The 16,653-nt window shown below is 37.6% G+C and overlaps 2 protein-coding genes across 2 annotated transcripts in view; both read left to right on the forward strand.

Annotated features, from left to right (window-relative positions):
* Window positions 1–11,486, forward strand: part of cacna1bb (calcium channel, voltage-dependent, N type, alpha 1B subunit, b) — a gene marked incomplete at both ends in the record, with an annotated part of 126,373 nt that extends 114,887 nt beyond the window's left edge. Inside the window, 10 exons of the mRNA XM_079404458.1 lie at window positions 2,847–2,952; window positions 3,509–3,616; window positions 3,877–3,986; window positions 4,085–4,242; window positions 4,320–4,449; window positions 4,559–4,669; window positions 6,226–6,264; window positions 7,756–8,005; window positions 10,632–10,849; window positions 10,938–11,486. Of these exons, the coding sequence (XP_079260584.1) occupies window positions 2,847–2,952; window positions 3,509–3,616; window positions 3,877–3,986; window positions 4,085–4,242; window positions 4,320–4,449; window positions 4,559–4,669; window positions 6,226–6,264; window positions 7,756–8,005; window positions 10,632–10,849; window positions 10,938–11,486 (1,779 nt within the window). The remainder of the gene's footprint in view (window positions 1–2,846; window positions 2,953–3,508; window positions 3,617–3,876; window positions 3,987–4,084; window positions 4,243–4,319; window positions 4,450–4,558; window positions 4,670–6,225; window positions 6,265–7,755; window positions 8,006–10,631; window positions 10,850–10,937) is intronic.
* A 4,254-nt stretch (window positions 11,487–15,740) lies between these two features.
* The window catches only part of LOC306862764 (uncharacterized protein), a 61,345-nt gene continuing 60,432 nt past the window's right edge, over window positions 15,741–16,653 (forward strand). The window contains exon 1 of the mRNA XM_079405742.1: window positions 15,741–16,004. Within this exon, the coding sequence (XP_079261868.1) occupies window positions 15,884–16,004 (121 nt within the window). The 5' untranslated portion in view covers window positions 15,741–15,883. The remainder of the gene's footprint in view (window positions 16,005–16,653) is intronic.

Consider the following 16,653-nt stretch of genomic DNA (forward strand, 5'->3'; position numbering starts at 1 on the left):
TCAAAGCACTTTGATGTCATACGCCGATTGGTCTGCGCGGTGCTGCTCAAATCGAATACACCTCATCTCACGAGCTAACTCTCCGAGCTGGTCTGTTTTGACAGCATACATCCGCGTGTAAACATGTTTTAATGTTTATTGACGTAACGCTTGATATAAAAATTATAGTGCTCTCAAACAATTAATTGTGATTAATCGCATCCAAAATAAAAGTTTTAATTTACATAATACACACACATGCATGTATTTTTAATAAAAATATGTTATGTTTATATATTAAATATATTTGTATATAATAAATTATATGAATATAAATATATACAGGTAAATACATGTAAATATTTTCAAACTATGTGTGTGTGTATTTATATATGCATAATAAATATACACAGTACACACATATATTATGTAAACAAAAACTTTTATTTTGGATGCGATTAATTTTCTTTGAATAATATCAGTCTTTAAATGCAAGATATTTCAAATCTACAGAAAGTATATTTCAGTATATCAAATATATATCAAATATACTTCAATATATCTTTAGTTGGACTTCAGTGCTACTTGCGCACAATTAAAGTGCATTAAGCACAAAATATAGCAGACTTTACGTATACCAGTTTAGTATGCTAAAAGTACAATTGCAGGCTATTTTTATTAAGCTCATAAATATGTAAATGCATTTGTAGTATACATACATAAAAAAAAAAATTTAAATACATTTTAGTATATTTCTTTTTCACTAGTGTTGAAAAACTGAATCTCAAGCATCACTGGTACAGGGCTGCCTGTTTTGGTCGCAGGCCGTTCTGCCACTTTGAGAGCTGCCTCCGAGTCAATAAGTTTACACACCCTGTTCCAGCTGTCTGAATGGGTAACGTTCAAGAGACACTCGTTCGTGTCTGCCTGCCGAGCTACTCTCTGAGGCCACACAGTCTGCGTGCGTGAAGGCTGGAGGATGCGACGTTCTCCAGCGAGCTCTAAATAGAACAAGCCCCCACTTCTCCCGAGTTCAGAGCACTGAATCAACAGGGAGGAAAGAAAGAAAGCTGGCTGTAGATGTGTGCTCAGTGGAGCGTCCTTTCCATTTTTCATTGGTAGTTGTTGTGGAAAGATGTCTATGCTGGCCTACGCACTCTAATGAAGCATTGTCTTTGTGCAAGATGTTACAGTCTTACACGTAGGGCTGGGCGATATGGCCAAAAAAATGATCACAATAATTTTTTTCATATCAGTCGATATCGATAATTATCACGATAAATGTCAAATATTTCTTTCAAGTTTAAAGCCAGAATTTTGCTCAATTTGCTAATTTTCCTTAACAAAATAAATATCTAAATAGAAAAATGTATTTCTTAGTTTCTGCATGTTCTAATGAGTGATATTGTTTCAAATCAAGAAACAGGTTTGGGTTGCCTGATAATATTAATAATAATAATAATATCACCTTTTTTGTCTCTTAGAAATGCACATTTGATAGTAGCTTGAGTTAATTTTTTTAAAATCAGTAACATCTGTAAAAATTGTACCAACCTCAGTTTTATGTGGTTATATTTATTCTGGCCAATTATTATTATTATTTTTTAATCAAGAGTGAGTGTTACTACAGTAAATCCATGATAAATGATGGCGATGTGTAGATTGAAAAGCCTTCTGACTGTCTCGTTGCACACAGTGTTTCTCCTGTTTGGCTATAAACTAGTTTAAATCACAGAGTCATTTGTGTTCATCGCTGAATTCAATGCTTCACTCTGGATCTCACAGCGCTGTTTAGTGCTCGCGTGACTGAGTAGACGCATCTGCTCTAGTGAGCTCGTGCTGTTTCATTCCGCTTTTGGTGCATATACATTATATCGAACTCTTCATATCGTTTTATCGAGGAAGATTATATCACGATAATTATCGTTACCGAATTATCGCCCAGCCCTACTTACACAGTACACCACAGAAACAGATCCAGTCTCCAGATCCAGATCCAGTTTATTTTGCATCTGTTTTCTTTTAAACACTATAACTATTACTGGGTGTGTTAATGTGTGAAGTACTCTGGATTCATTTATGAGTGACACATTTTTGTGGTTGGTGCATTTGTGGCTATTGGTTTTGGTTGGTCAGCATGTTAACTTTTCTCGCTCTCTGGTCATCATCCTTTCTGAAGGTCATCGCTGACTTTGTAAAAACACAAGAAAAGCAGCCTATCAACACCTCACATTTCACTGCACATGAACTAGTGCATTTGCATTCTCTACGTGGACAGTAGTCATAGCTGCCCGCATGCAAACTGGCAATATTTATTACTGATACCTCTAAACCCAAAGGATAAGGAATATTATATGATTTTTCAAAGTCTATATTTTACCCCCAATTGAAGTCACAGCACAGTTTTTGCTTAAACCTGTAAAAAAAACACAGCTCAAAGTGTTAATATGATCTTATACATTGTCAGGTTATTAAGCAGAATCGCATTAATATTAATCGTATTTACTGAGAAACCTGTGAACCTCAAATAATGGCTAAAGCTCACACTGTTCTCAGTGTGACAAAAACAGCTTTACTGTCTGCTAACTGGAGAAATGCAGCAAAACATCTTTCATTTCCAACATCACTCATCCTCTGCATGAAATATAATCACACTCTCTCCCTCCTCTCATTTTGATGTCCTGAAGATACAATTTGTGTGCTGTGATGAGAGTTCGGAAATGACAATTGACGAAAGGGAAATTACATAGACCAAGTCGTTACTCTCCCTCAGCATGCAAACTCCTCTCGTTTGTTATGGTCATTTCCGTATCCTGCAGTCATGTGTGATATTAATCACGGACATTTCTGTGTCCGTGTCTCCATAGCGGTTGGTGAGGATGAACATGCCCATAGCTGAAGACAGTACGGTTCACTTTACCTCCACTTTAATGGCTCTCATCCGGACCGCCCTGGAGATTAAACTGGCATCAGGTGAGTGTCCGCATGGAGCCCTCAGGGCCAGTCACTGGCATTTGTTAGAAGCTCCTTTAACTGTCCATCTGCTCCAGCAGCGCTTTTCACCAGTCACTGTTCCATCAGCCTCATTTAATTTAACACTCCACCATCTTTAAAAGCGTTACAAGTTAATTGAATGACGCTTTCCCCGCTGACTTTGACTTTTATTTAACCTTTTACTTGGTGCAAAATATGATTAAGGAATAAGATAACATCCATTAACAGCTTGACAAAAAAAATGTCTCGTGGGAATATTAACGACAAGAATTATGAAAGACTGTTAGATACTGTGATAACACTTGAGTATAGGAACCAATTCTCACTTATAAAGCACAAATTATGCATGACCATATTCTACGTCCCTAATCCTACCCAATAACTAAATTTAACAACTACCTTAGGAACTATTAATAAGCAGCAAATTAGGAGTTTATTAAGGCTAAAGTCATAGTTAATGGTTTGTTAATAGCGAGAATGGGGTGTTAAAATAAAGTGTGACCGATACTGTTAACATTATTGTGTATTTTTTCAGGTGTTCTGGCTCAGCAGCTTTGTGATGCTGAATTAAGGAAGGAAATAAATAAAATTTGGAGTAACTTGTCTTCAAAAACAGTGGACCTGCTGGTGACACCTCATAAACGTAAGCCCTGCATTTAGAAACTCTTGCTAAAGTAATGTTGATTTCTGTTTAGAAAGCACTTAACATTTATATGGAATCTTAATTAAATGCATATTGGACAATACTGTACTGTATAACAATACTGATGGCATTTTCCACCTGAGTTATTCACCCTGGTCCTGCTTGTGACTTCTGGGCTTTTGCTGCCACCTAGTGGACACTGGTTTTCTCCCTGCACCTCTGTCCAGTTGGTATTTCATGTGCTTTTCACTCTCTCTTAGATAATGAATTGACTGTAGGGAAGGTCTATGCTGCTCTCATGATTTTCGACTACTATAAGCAGAATCGAGCCAAAAGACTCCAACAGCAGCAGGCTGCACCAGGCACACAGGTAGAGGAACTACAAATAACTAAATATATATGTAGAATTATAATCGTTAGATGTAGGTTGAAGCTGAAAGTGTTGTGTTTGTTGTGTTTTGTCCTCAGAGTAAAGTTGGTGTTCTCTTCAGACCAATGCTTCCTCTCACACACTTGCACAATCAGGAAACACTAGTGCTAAAAGCCCCACCCTCTTCTCAATCAGATACCACACCACAGCCAAATGCCTCGCCCACATCTTTTCACCTGACCAATGGGGATGAAGTGTGAGTGTTCTACCATTCTGGTCTTTATAGTACTGCACTTTCCATTTGAATTTTTTATTACTGTATGTATGCCACAGACAAAGCCAGACCAGTGCCATGAAAAAGTCTCCATCAGGAGACATACCTCAGGAAGTCACACAGGAAGCAAACAGAAGGCCTGTCCAACGGGGCCAATCAGAAGACGTGCCAAACACATACAGATCTCAGGTGATTTGACCTCTACTAGTGATTCATGAATCAGTCCTGTTTAAGTTACATGTGTCAGACACTGTCAGTTAAACAGTGTTTGTTTTGTCTGGCTCTGCGTGTGTCTCAGGAATTGGTTGAGATGACTGACATGGAGAATGACTCTGATGGGGGCGGGTATCCTGTTCTGGAGGGTCACGGCAGAGCTGCCTCCATGCCCAGACTTAATGCTGGCTTTCAGGTAAACATCTCCTATCCATCATGGCCATATGGGGTCATTCTGGTGGGAGTTGAAAATAACTGCTGCACAGCCTTTGTTTCTTCTTCTGACTAAATTAATTCCTGCAAAGAAAGAGGCAGCTGGAGGATGTCTGTGCACAGATAGAGGGAAGAGGAGTGAAAGGGCAGCTGTATGAGAGAATGGATGAATGGAGGTAATAGGGAGGCTGTATTAATGAATGCAGAGAGGAGGTGAAAAATTTAAGCAAATGAATTGGAGGAAGTCAGAAGAAGTTAAATGACTGTATACACCAATCTCCACTGAGAGACACATTTATTTTCCTCAGTTCTCTCTGTGTGTGTGTGTGTGAGAGAGAAAAAGAGAGAAGAAGAAAGACAATACAAAGTCTACATACAGTATATTTACACTATATACAGAACTATATAAGAATGTTTTATTTTTTTATCTTTGTTGTAATTAATTTAATTTAAAGTACACTGACAATGAATGGTACAGAGACAACTTTCACACAGAAATTGCTAGTGAATTTCACAATTAATTACAAAGAAACAGCACAAACATTGAATTAAGCATTTTTAAAGTAGAAAGACTGAAACAGTATTTTCTTGTAAAACGTACTCTAATAATCTTTGTTTAATTTACAACTTGAAAAATCTTTTTTACAATGTAGATATACCTAGGATTGAATTTGTGTTGTTTTAGTATTTTTATGTAGTATATCATATTTATTAATGTTTTGAATAAGCTTTCATTTGTTTTCAGTTTTTTATTTAGATTTATCCATCTTATGTACTTGTCGTTTTAATTAGTTTGTGGTATTTAAAAATATTTATGTTATATTTATATACTATATTTATGCTTTATTTTTTAACTTTTAGTTATTTTAGTAATTACATTTTTTAATTCAGTTTTATTTAGTTTATTTACCAAACAATATTTCTAATTTAAGTTTTCTCATTTAAGTTTAAGTTGTTCAAATAAATTTCATATTTTATTTATTTTTAGCAAAAACATTTTGTATTGTTGTAGTTAACAGTAATAACACAGATGTAGTTTTGTTTTTGTATGTTTCATATTGAGTTTTTCCTCATTAACTTGTGAAATGATTTGATGTTGCTTTTTAACTGTAAATTTATTTGTGTACACACTTGGTTTCTTTTGATTTGGTGTTTTTGCCACATCGCTAATAGACTCACACATTCTCCTGCGTCCTTGTTATAATGTCTTGTCTGTAGTCTCGTCCTGTCTTGTCTTGTCCTCTTTTGTCTCTTCTTTCTCTCCACCAGTCTTTATAACATCAAACTCACTGAACTCATTTCTCCACCTTTTATTTCGACACAATCTCTAATCCACCATCCCTAATTTTTTTAGGCACCTGTTTTCTGACCATACTGGACCTTGATATCCAGATTTTCATAAACATCACTCGTTCTTACTCTGTCCCTCTTTTGTGATCTCTGTCCTCCTGTCTCACTCTGTTACTGTGTCCATGAGTGCCACAGCTGTGTGCCCTGCTCTCCTCACCTATGTGTCCTCTTCCTCTTCCCGTCCAACAGCGGAGCCACTTACGCCACACCGCCGGAACGTATCTAGCAGTATGTACAAGTGTTCCACCTGCAATCACTCTCTCTTTCTCTCTTTTTCTCCCTCTATCTCTCTCTGCCGTATCACTCCATTTCTATGTTGGCTTGTGTGTGCTTTATCCATACCAGCTCTTTTAGAGTTCACACTCTTTTAGGAGTCCAATAAACTTGTATAACCACAATTCATATTAGCCTTGTGAGGTAAACACAACACTAACATGCACTACAAAAGCCATATATAGTAGTTCATCACTGTGGGTAACTATTTTTCTAATGGAATAGATTAACCACAGTTCAGTTATAAAAAATACAAAAAGCAAATACTAAAATGTGATGCTTATTTTATCTTGGATGTTGTTTGGTGCTAACTGTAAGTATGAGTGTGTTTCATTAAGTGGGTTGTGTATCATTTTGAATAGTGCAGTCCTCTCTTCACATATCTTTCAGCCATATACACGCTTTTATGTTATTATCATGTACACTAATGTTTGTGTAAGATTTAAAATGTTTTTGGAAGAAGTCTCTAATACTAACAAAGACTGCATTTATTTGATCAAAAATACGGTAAAAATAGCAATATTATGAATTAATATTGCAATGTAAAATAACTGCGATACATATTTTTCAGGGTTCTTTGATGAATGGAAAGTTCAAAAGAACATCATTTATTTTATAATAATAAATGATGTTTTTACAGTCACTTTTGATAAATTTTATGCATCTTTGCTAAATAAAAGTATTAATTTCTTTCAAAAGAAATTGCAATGGGGGGAATAAGTCTAATGATTTACAATCAACCACTGAAAACCTCATATTCCATATTCTGTGGATTGATTTGTACGGATTTTTTGCAGTTAGTCAATTCAAAAGAAACTTTTCAAGCTGTTTAAACTATGGGAAGAGGGGACCCACTGCTTCTTAGAGGTTCTTAATGCTTATGCCACTGGGCGGCACTAATGAGTCTTTGGTCTTTGTAGAAGACTTACAAAGGTAAAAATTCCAGTCATCACCAAGGAGTGGTCACGGATTCCCTAAAGAATCTGGTCTAAAGTGACAATTTAACATTTAATGAATATCTTCTTGATACTGTAAATACACATGTATACATACTGTAGATTATCTAGAGATTTACAGCAACAGTTAAGCAAGAAAAGCACCAGTGACTCTTTATAGATCAGTGACCGCTGCTTGGCTGTGGATAGTTCATACAGCAACTATTCCAGCCATCCAGTCCGTGTGTAAAAGACGATTCGATGACAGCATTCAAACAGCAGAGTGTTTGCATCGAGCGTAGCGGTGTTCCACTGTTCTCCGATGCGTGTGTGTGTCCGCAGGAGCGGACTGAACATCGCTCTTCAGTGGAAGTGTGTTTTCATGCTCAGCTGGTGTTGTGTGTCTGTTGTGACAGGTCAAGTGCTCTGAGACTGTGCTAGACATGTGTCTTCTCCTTCATCCCCATTCTTTGCCTTTCACATGTTAACTCGCTTTATTTCCACCACACAGCCTATCGCAGACGTCAGTCCCATGCGGCGGTCTACATCCTCGTTGACTCCTCAGAGAGGGGTGCGAGAGATCAGTTTGAGTGATTATGACCTGGAGAGGCCCAAGATGTCCCCGGGCCAGACCCTCGCTCAGGAAAGAGAGAGGGATAGAGCTCATCATCACCATCATCATCACCGCTGCCAGCGGCGCAGAGACAAGAAGCACAAATCTCTGGATCGAGCCATCAGTGAGGAGCAGCCTCCGCCTGCAGGTGGGCTCGATTTTCTTCTGTCATTCATTCTTTTATGCTTTTCATCACATCCATGTGAAAGAAAATAATGAATATTATAGAGCACAAAAATGTCATATAATGGACCTTTTTGATTTGGGCTAGTACGCAACCACCTAGAACAGTGGATCTCTCTTTTGTCTTAGTTGAAGGCCCCCTTTACCTGTTTCAACACAATATTTAAAGACCCCCTGTAGGATATTAGCAGAATGGTAACTATAATATATATTTACTATATTGTTAACAGAAGCTGTGATTTGGAGTTTCAAGAACTGTATGATCTTCAATAAAAACTATAGTTATTAAGAGGGGGGCATCTTTAGAAAACGTCACTTTAGAAAGCTTATTGTATTACTGTATTAAAAGCTCACTGTATTATGTAGAGTATTATTATAAAGAGATGGACTGAGCGAGTTTGATTACCTGCATCTGATACAGCATTCATTCTTCAGCTCAGTTTCATATTTACTATAAATATGAGATTTTGCCCTCACTCAAAACTATTTGCTCTGGAACAAATAATAGATTAATGAGACCAAAGACTGCCCATTAGATTTATACAAAACAAATTATATCTCATGTTTACATATAGAGATATCAGAGCCAGCAGCAAATTTTAATAGAACTGGCTGAGATGACGCTGCTCTCGGTGGATTCATGAGTGCTGAACGGCCGCTGACGCCCTGGAGCTCACATCTCGGAGAATGTCCAAGCAAATTTTCAAAAAGACGTTATCTTTATTAACAAACCGCATATTTGAAGTCTAAATAAGTATATTCTCACCTAAAAAAACTCAGTATTGTTTATAACATTATAGTGGATTTCGGCAGCCGCCATAACACTCGCTGTGAGAAATACTGCAAGCAGAGTTATTCAAATGGAGAAACGGTTGGAGTTCTGTTATCACTAGAATATTGCACTCCACTCAGCCAATCAGATTCAAGGACCAGAAAGAACTGTTGTACAAATTAAATAATACAACGGATTAAAATATGTTTATGTCATCACCTAGCAGCCTCTTTTTATATCGTTATATCGTGTTGCTATGCAGTATTATATTATATTACTATAAGTTTGAATAAGATGAGACATTTGCCATTTCCAGTATAGGTCTGTACAATCTTAAAGAATTATAAAGAAAACTGGGGTGTTGCTATGCAATTTTATATTATATTATATTATTAATTTTGTGTAAAATGTGACATTTGCCATATATAGTTCTATACAATCTTTAAAGATTTTGAAGAAAAATGGAGTACTAGTTGAAAATCCCAGCTTCCTTTGCTTAGCACAGTGATGTAAATTCTTTTAAGGATTACAGTGATCAGGTTATCAAGGAAAAGGCTCTTTATTGCTCTCCTAAGCGCTTTGGTGTAGGATTTACTTTGTCAGCCTCTCTCTTTGACTGAAAACGGGGCTTAAAGACCATTGCTAGAAAATGTGCTTTTGAATGGATTGATTTTTTTATTTTTGTTCTTGGCCAGTTTGTGGCATGACTGGGAAAGTCAGCAGTTGGAAAAAGCAGCTTGTGGTTGCTCATGAGGAGAGAGCTCTTAGGATGACAAAATGAACCACCTGTTATTTCTTTATTACAAGATTCCTGTTCTTTCTCTCCTGTTCCTCTCATTCTGTTCTTAGAAACACTGGAACATAAACATGTTTCTCAGCCGGAGTCTGGCTCTGCTGTTAATAGATCAGTCAGCTTTGACTGAGTTGAAACAGAGCAATACATCAGTCCACTGAAAGCTCATTGTTGGGTGTGTTTGTACTCAGATTTCAAACACATACAGACCCACATACATCTTCCTCTACATGTTTTTGTTTCTCTGTAGTCAAAGATCACAACATCACCAAACAGCAGGGCCCACACATGCACACACACAAGTCACCAGCTCTTTTGTGGTGATATATAAGTGCCCTTTGGTGTTTTGAGTTCATAGTGGTTTCGGGTTGGTGTTGGGCAGCATTGTCTGATATTTACAGACCAGTTAAAAGGCCCCGGTGCATGGATACATTCATTTATAGGGGGAGAATATAAGCAGAGAAAATGAGAAATTAATAATTTAATTTAATTTGAAATGACACATTTTTGAGTAAACAAACAACCCCAAAATTCAGCTACAATATTACAGTTTTATTGTATAACATATGCAACCTGAGCATAAAATACTTTTTCCTCAAAAAAAAAAAAAAAAAAAAAAATATATATATATTTTATTTATTTTTTATTTTTTTTTATATATCTTTTGAACAGTAGTTTGTATGTCAATTAATAGATATAGTAAATTACTTTTATTTATTTCCATTTTTGAACCACTTGAATCACAAAACAACCTCAAAAATAATTATTGATTTTGAAGTACCTCTCTCCATCTTCCATTTGTTGGACAAGCATCCACCCATCTGTTTCTCTGTCAGTCCCACTTTAACTTTCTCACGCCACTGTTGCTATGTTGGGCTGGTTGCAACACTCAAACAAACAAGAATTGTTTTAAAAGAGCCACAGAACATCATATTTTAACATTTAAAAAATTCACAATTCAGCTGTGAATAGGACATGGGACATGGCTGATTAATATATGTGATGTATTTTTATATACAATAGCAGATCCAAACGCTGAGTCACTGCCTAGGGAACGAGCACGGGAGCGAGACCGTGGCCGTTCCCACGAGAGGAAGCACCATTCATCCTCAGCAGTGGAAAGGAAGCAGCGATACTACTCTTGTGACCGCTACGGCAGCCATGAACAAGGCCACAGCGTGTCCGCTGGGCCCAGCAGATCCACTTCGCCTGGAGAACCCCATGACCCAAACAGGCTTAAACAGGTCAGGTGGTTTCCCTCGGTCGCTCTAGTTTCCACACATTGCTGTGTGGCAATAACTTACTCTTTCTCTTCTCTCCATTGTGTTTCAGGGAGTTAACACAGCTAAAGGAACTTCAGTCGTTCATACCTCAGGCACCAGCACACCCTGCCGTGGGCGTAGACAGCTCCCTCAGACGCCCCTTACCCCTCGGCCTGCTGTTGCCTACAAGACTGCCAACTCCTCTCCGGTCCAGCTCAACACTGCCCAGTCTACAGGGCCCTGCCCCACTCGCCTTAGTCGTGGCCTGTCAGAGCACGATGCCCTACTCAGCGGTAGCACCTACCGCCAATCTCCCGTGCCTGTCACTCGTATCGGCTCTGACCCCAACTTAGGTCCCCTCCAGCAAGAATCGCACTTGTCTGAATCGGACGACTTCCACGATGCCTTGAGCACGTACGGCATGGGCCGCTCCCCCAGGACTGGAGCCTCCATCGCCCACACTTCATCAGGTGCGGCCCTCACTTCCACGCTGCTCTCGCGCAGCCAGAGCGGAGTCCCCAACGGGTATCACTACTCCCTTGGAGTGAATGCGGCGCCTGGCTCAAGCGGTAGAGTATCTGGAAGCTACCAGGAGACTGAGAGAGATGACTGGTGTTAGCATGATTCTGTCTAGCATGAGTTTTATAATCTTTGCCCTAGGAGGAGGAGCCCATTTTTGGAGGGAAACAAGAGTTACGTCTGCAGTTTACACTATTACAACTGTTTACCATCAGCTTGATCCTATATGGTTTTATATAGGTGTTCTTCTCTAGTTTAGAAATTAACAGACGTCCTTGTTACTGTTTACGAAAGTTGTGGCAAGATGGAAAGCGCTTGGAGATCTTGATAGGTTTCAAACTGAATAGTTTAGCCTCAAGTGGCGCTCCCCAGTCCCCACCTCTTTTAATTTCATTAGGGCTGATTCCACAAGGCTCACATACAGGGAGATGGTCACATCAGCTGTGCCTGTGATTAAGACCTCAGACCTCAGAGAGGAAGACACCCAAAAACACAAACTATGACGGAAACAGTTGTGCAGAAAATGTGAGACATTTAGCTGTTGAGATTTGAGAGGTTCTTTAGACTCTTTGCACAGGACACAATGACTGAAAAGTTATTTCTAGGGATTTTGGCAGTGTGTCCACCAAAATGTTTTTTTCTGAATCCAGCATATGATTTAAATTGCTTGCATTGGGATCACCACGTTTTAGTATGACGTGGGGGCAAATGTCTGTTCCAAGCTGAGTGTTTCTGGTTGTTGAGAGTTGAACAGTGTTCATCTTTGGGTAAAATGTAGCACCCGTCACTGTTACTTTTTACCTTAACCGTCCATTTGCATGGATGGGTGGGACAAATACAACACCAACCTGCCATCACATTCTGCTTGTACAATGATTGATTAACAAATCATCTGACACCCCCAGATTACAACATTAATATTGTTGCTGGTGTTTTCGGTGGCTAAAAACTCTTTGGTGAACACACAACCTTAAGGTTCGCGCTGCTGTAATTCTACTTCTTTCCCTAGCGTGAGTGGAAAAGACGGTCTGCTCCCACCTACTGAAAAAAGGCCAAATTGAACTCACTTTCCTCTCAGACTGCAGTAGATTGAATATCTTTTCACAGTGTTCCATTTTGTACCTTGTAAATGATCCGAGTGTAGCTGGACATTACGTAAGGTCTAATCCTTTTCTTACTCTCGAGAGGTAAGATACCAAGTGCCTAAACTTTGAGATTTTATTGCCACATTGGTGCATGATGCATTACGAAGCATTTGGCCTAAAAGAGGCAATGAACAGATGCTGTACGCTGTAGGTTAATTGTCACTGCTATTCGTTTCTTAGATGTACTTGAGCATGTGTTTGAGGAAAGAGATTGCACAAAACAAAGAGTGTAGCATTGTAAAGTTTAGGTGGATGTTAATGATGTCGGTCTTTTCCGAGTGTGTTATTGAAACGATTCAGGGGAAAATAGATGATATATTAAAAAGCTAATGCAGTTGAGTTATAGAAGACTGAAAGGTTGTATTTGTTGGTTGCTGTTGATGTCAGTGTTGTTTCCAGAGGGCATATTATGAGCTCATATCTTTATCTTTCAGTAATTGAGGAAGATGGTGAGACAGATTGAAGCGCTTTGTCGACTTTCTATTGTATCTATTATTCACCACACAAAAATATTCAGTGCAATCTATATGAAATAGAGAATATGTTGTTTTCTCTTAATTAGTGAGATATTGTAATGTTTTTAACGAGAGTTAACAAAGGTTAATTTATTCGGAATATGGATTTTACTCTGATCCTGCCCATGTCTTCAGTTTGTCGACTTCGACTGTGTCTTTTCTACTGTATCTGAAGAGTTTATTACATGGTGGTATTTTTAGGGTGAGCCTGCAATAGAGTGCAACAGTGGCTGCCTGCATTTTCAGCAGTCGTGGTTCTGGAAGTGTTTTACCATTCATTGTTTTCATGGGAATTTCAAGCAAAACAGTATACAAAAATACAACTTTCTGACTTATAGTATAAAGAAATTAATAAATGAAACACATCTTACGCGATTTTCATGATTGGCAAATCTCTTTACAGGATTATGAGTGGTACATTAGTTCTTTACCATGATTTTTTTGCTTAAGAATCTCAACAGTGGATATGGAGAAAATGAATGGAATTTTTACCTGTGGAACCTGACTGTTGCGCTTTATTATATCTAAATGCAGGGAAATGTTCACTGTTGAAGTACAGTAGGGCTATGCAACAAAATGACACTTTAGGACTGCTCCTCATCCTGTAGTTTTATACCTGCACTCAACACAATCTAGCTTTAGCACCAATGGGACCAATTCACCGCTACACAGAGATCTTTATATATACAGGATGTGTAGCTCACCTAAAAATTCCAGATTTTAATGCAGATGCATTGCTTATTGTGCTTGATATTGACGTGCCCCCTGAAAGTTTAATAATTAGTTTAGTGGTATTTGTACTGGTTGCACTATAGGTGGGGAATTGATGTTGTGTAACGCAACCTGTCTCTAAAAGAAATGTTAATGTAAAGACATTTGATTTCTTTATTTTTTTTTTACAGTATGTGATGTCCTAGTGAACTACAGTAACTTTGGCCACCATTTCCATTTTGGGATGGAGATGAGTGTTGTGAACCTAATTAGATCTTTGACTTCCCTTTAATTAGACATCACCTTTCCTCTTTTAAAAAAAGTAAATAAAATCAGAAAAAAATACACACACACACACACACACACACATATATATGCCAGGTGCCAAATTTATTACAGCACTAGTTTGTGTCTGTGTGCTGTATACTTTGTCCAACTGACCTGTGGCTAATCTCTTTGGATGATGTCATGTTTGCATGTTATGATGACACACGTATGTGCATGTAGGAAATTGTAAATCTTCATCCATGAGTTAATTGGCTGTTGATTTTTTTTTTAGAAACCATCTTTGATGCACTTAGCCCTGGGTTTCTGGGAGAAAATTAGAAGACCCTTCACTTCTCAGTTTGTTGTAAAAGAGTTGTTGAAAACAGTGGAGTGATGCACAGAGACGACTGCCTCACTCCTGTGATCTGATTATCGATCTACGATGCCATATATTTCTGCTCATTGACTCTTATTAGTCTTATCATTTCTACCATTTACATTTTGTATGAAAAGCATCACTGAATTAAGAGATATATGGAAATAAAACTTTGGGAAAAAAAATTGTTGCCTTAACTTAAACTTTTCTTTTCAGTTAAAAAATGTTTGTGTCCTGGACAAAGCTGAACCTATGAAATGCAAATGTCATGCTTTTCTCTCCAATTGAGAATGGTAACTAATTTCTATCTGTATATTTTACAGTGTATCATCAGCCTAATGTCTAATAAATATATATATATATATATATAAAGTATTAAATGAATATATTTTAAATTGTTAATATTAATTATTAAATATTAAAATGATAAAAATATGAATTACTTATTCATTTACCTGTACATTTCATTTAGCAGATATTTGTATCTAAAGTGACATATAGGCTAAATGAAGAATATCACAAATAATTTCATAATTCATAAATTTCATCTATTAGTACATAAGCCAAAGCACAAGTAGAAAATGTTTGCACTAAAACACTGTAACACATATATACAGTTTATGTATAACATATTGTCATATGTAATATATATATGACAATATATGTTAAGTTATATATTATTTAGTGACATATTACCATTTTTAAAATGTTTAATTTTTGATTTCATTGTTTGATTATTTCATAATTGTGACCCTGGACCACAAAACCAGTCATAAGTAGCACGGGTATATTTGTACACTATACATTGTGTGGATCAAAATGATCGATTTTTCTTTTATGCCAAAAATCATTAGGATATTAAGTAGAGATCATGTTCCATGAAGATATTTTGTAAATTTCCTACAGTAAATATATAAAAACTTAATTTTTGATCCGTAATATGCATTGCTAAAAACTTTAAAGGCGATTTTCACAATATATATATATATATATATATATATATTTTTCACCCTCAGATTCCAGATTTTAAAATAGTTGTATCTCGGCCAAATATTGTCCTATCATAACGAAGCATGCATCAATGGAAAGCTTTTCAGCTTTTTTCAGATTTGTTCAGCTTTATTTATTATTTAGCGCAATTGATGTATAAATCTCAATTTCCAAAATATTGTTTTGTGTTCCAGGGTCACAATTAGTATCCAGTACAGTCCTCCTCCGCTATTCTCATGTTAATGAGCCTTGAGATGCTGCTTCTCATTGGTCTTTGGCGAGGGTGTGGGCGGAGTCTCTCGAGCAAATACTGTACTGATGAAGGTGTCAGGCAAGCGCGCGGTGTTCTGAAGGTGAGCACGCTGAGGCGCGGAGGTAAAGCGGCCAAACTCCAATGGTAGACAGGCACCACTCCATTTTTAACGTTCTCATTAGCTTCTAATGCGATGAAAAATCACAGTGCCTGTCTTGCGGCTTTATAAAATAGGCAGACATGATGCTGGCGCCTGTAGTGTGGACAGCTGTTTTATTTACTCTGGTAAAAGCCACCATCCTGGAGAGTGGTCCAACTGAAGCACCAGATGAGGAGAGTGGCTCGGGGATGCTGCTAACAGGTAAGACGTCAAAATGTAATTAATTACTGTAATTATTGTGCCTAATGGAGTATAATGTTCGTTTGCTTACACTTCTTGAGAATAGCGCGTTACAAGGTGCGTGACTGGCCATTGTTGTTGCTAATGTGCATGTTTAAATAATATTCTGTAAATGGTAAATCCAGTCTAACTTTTGTATTACATTTTTAATCTAAGATAGATCACTTAAAACAAGTGATGAAAATATAAACTTTCTCTCGTACATAAGAAATGTTAACTTATTGTCTTTAATTTTTGTAAATGTTGTTTTATCAATGTTTGATGTTCAGTGTTTTCCCTCTGGGAGCCGCTGTTGTTTCAAGTTTGACTGTATATAGGAGCAGGTGCAGGTACTTCAGCAATGGACTATTTGGACACCCCGCCTGTTTAAATCACACAACTGTTTTTCCAAACATGAGGGCTGAACCAGGGGTGTGAACACACACACAAACGTTAAACACTGGACAGTGATTGCTGCATGAAGCACCTCACCCGTTCTTGCTGTTTTGTGCAAACACATGTTTAACAGATTTGTGGCAGATGTGAGGGCAATTAGTTCCAGCAATCTTGGGAGAAGGTAGAGGATGCCATCATCTCCACAAACAAATGTATATTGGCCTGAATTCATTTC

This window comes from Barbus barbus (assembly GCF_936440315.1).
Source record: "Barbus barbus genome assembly, chromosome: 43".
NCBI classification, from domain to species: Eukaryota; Metazoa; Chordata; class Actinopteri; order Cypriniformes; family Cyprinidae; genus Barbus; species Barbus barbus.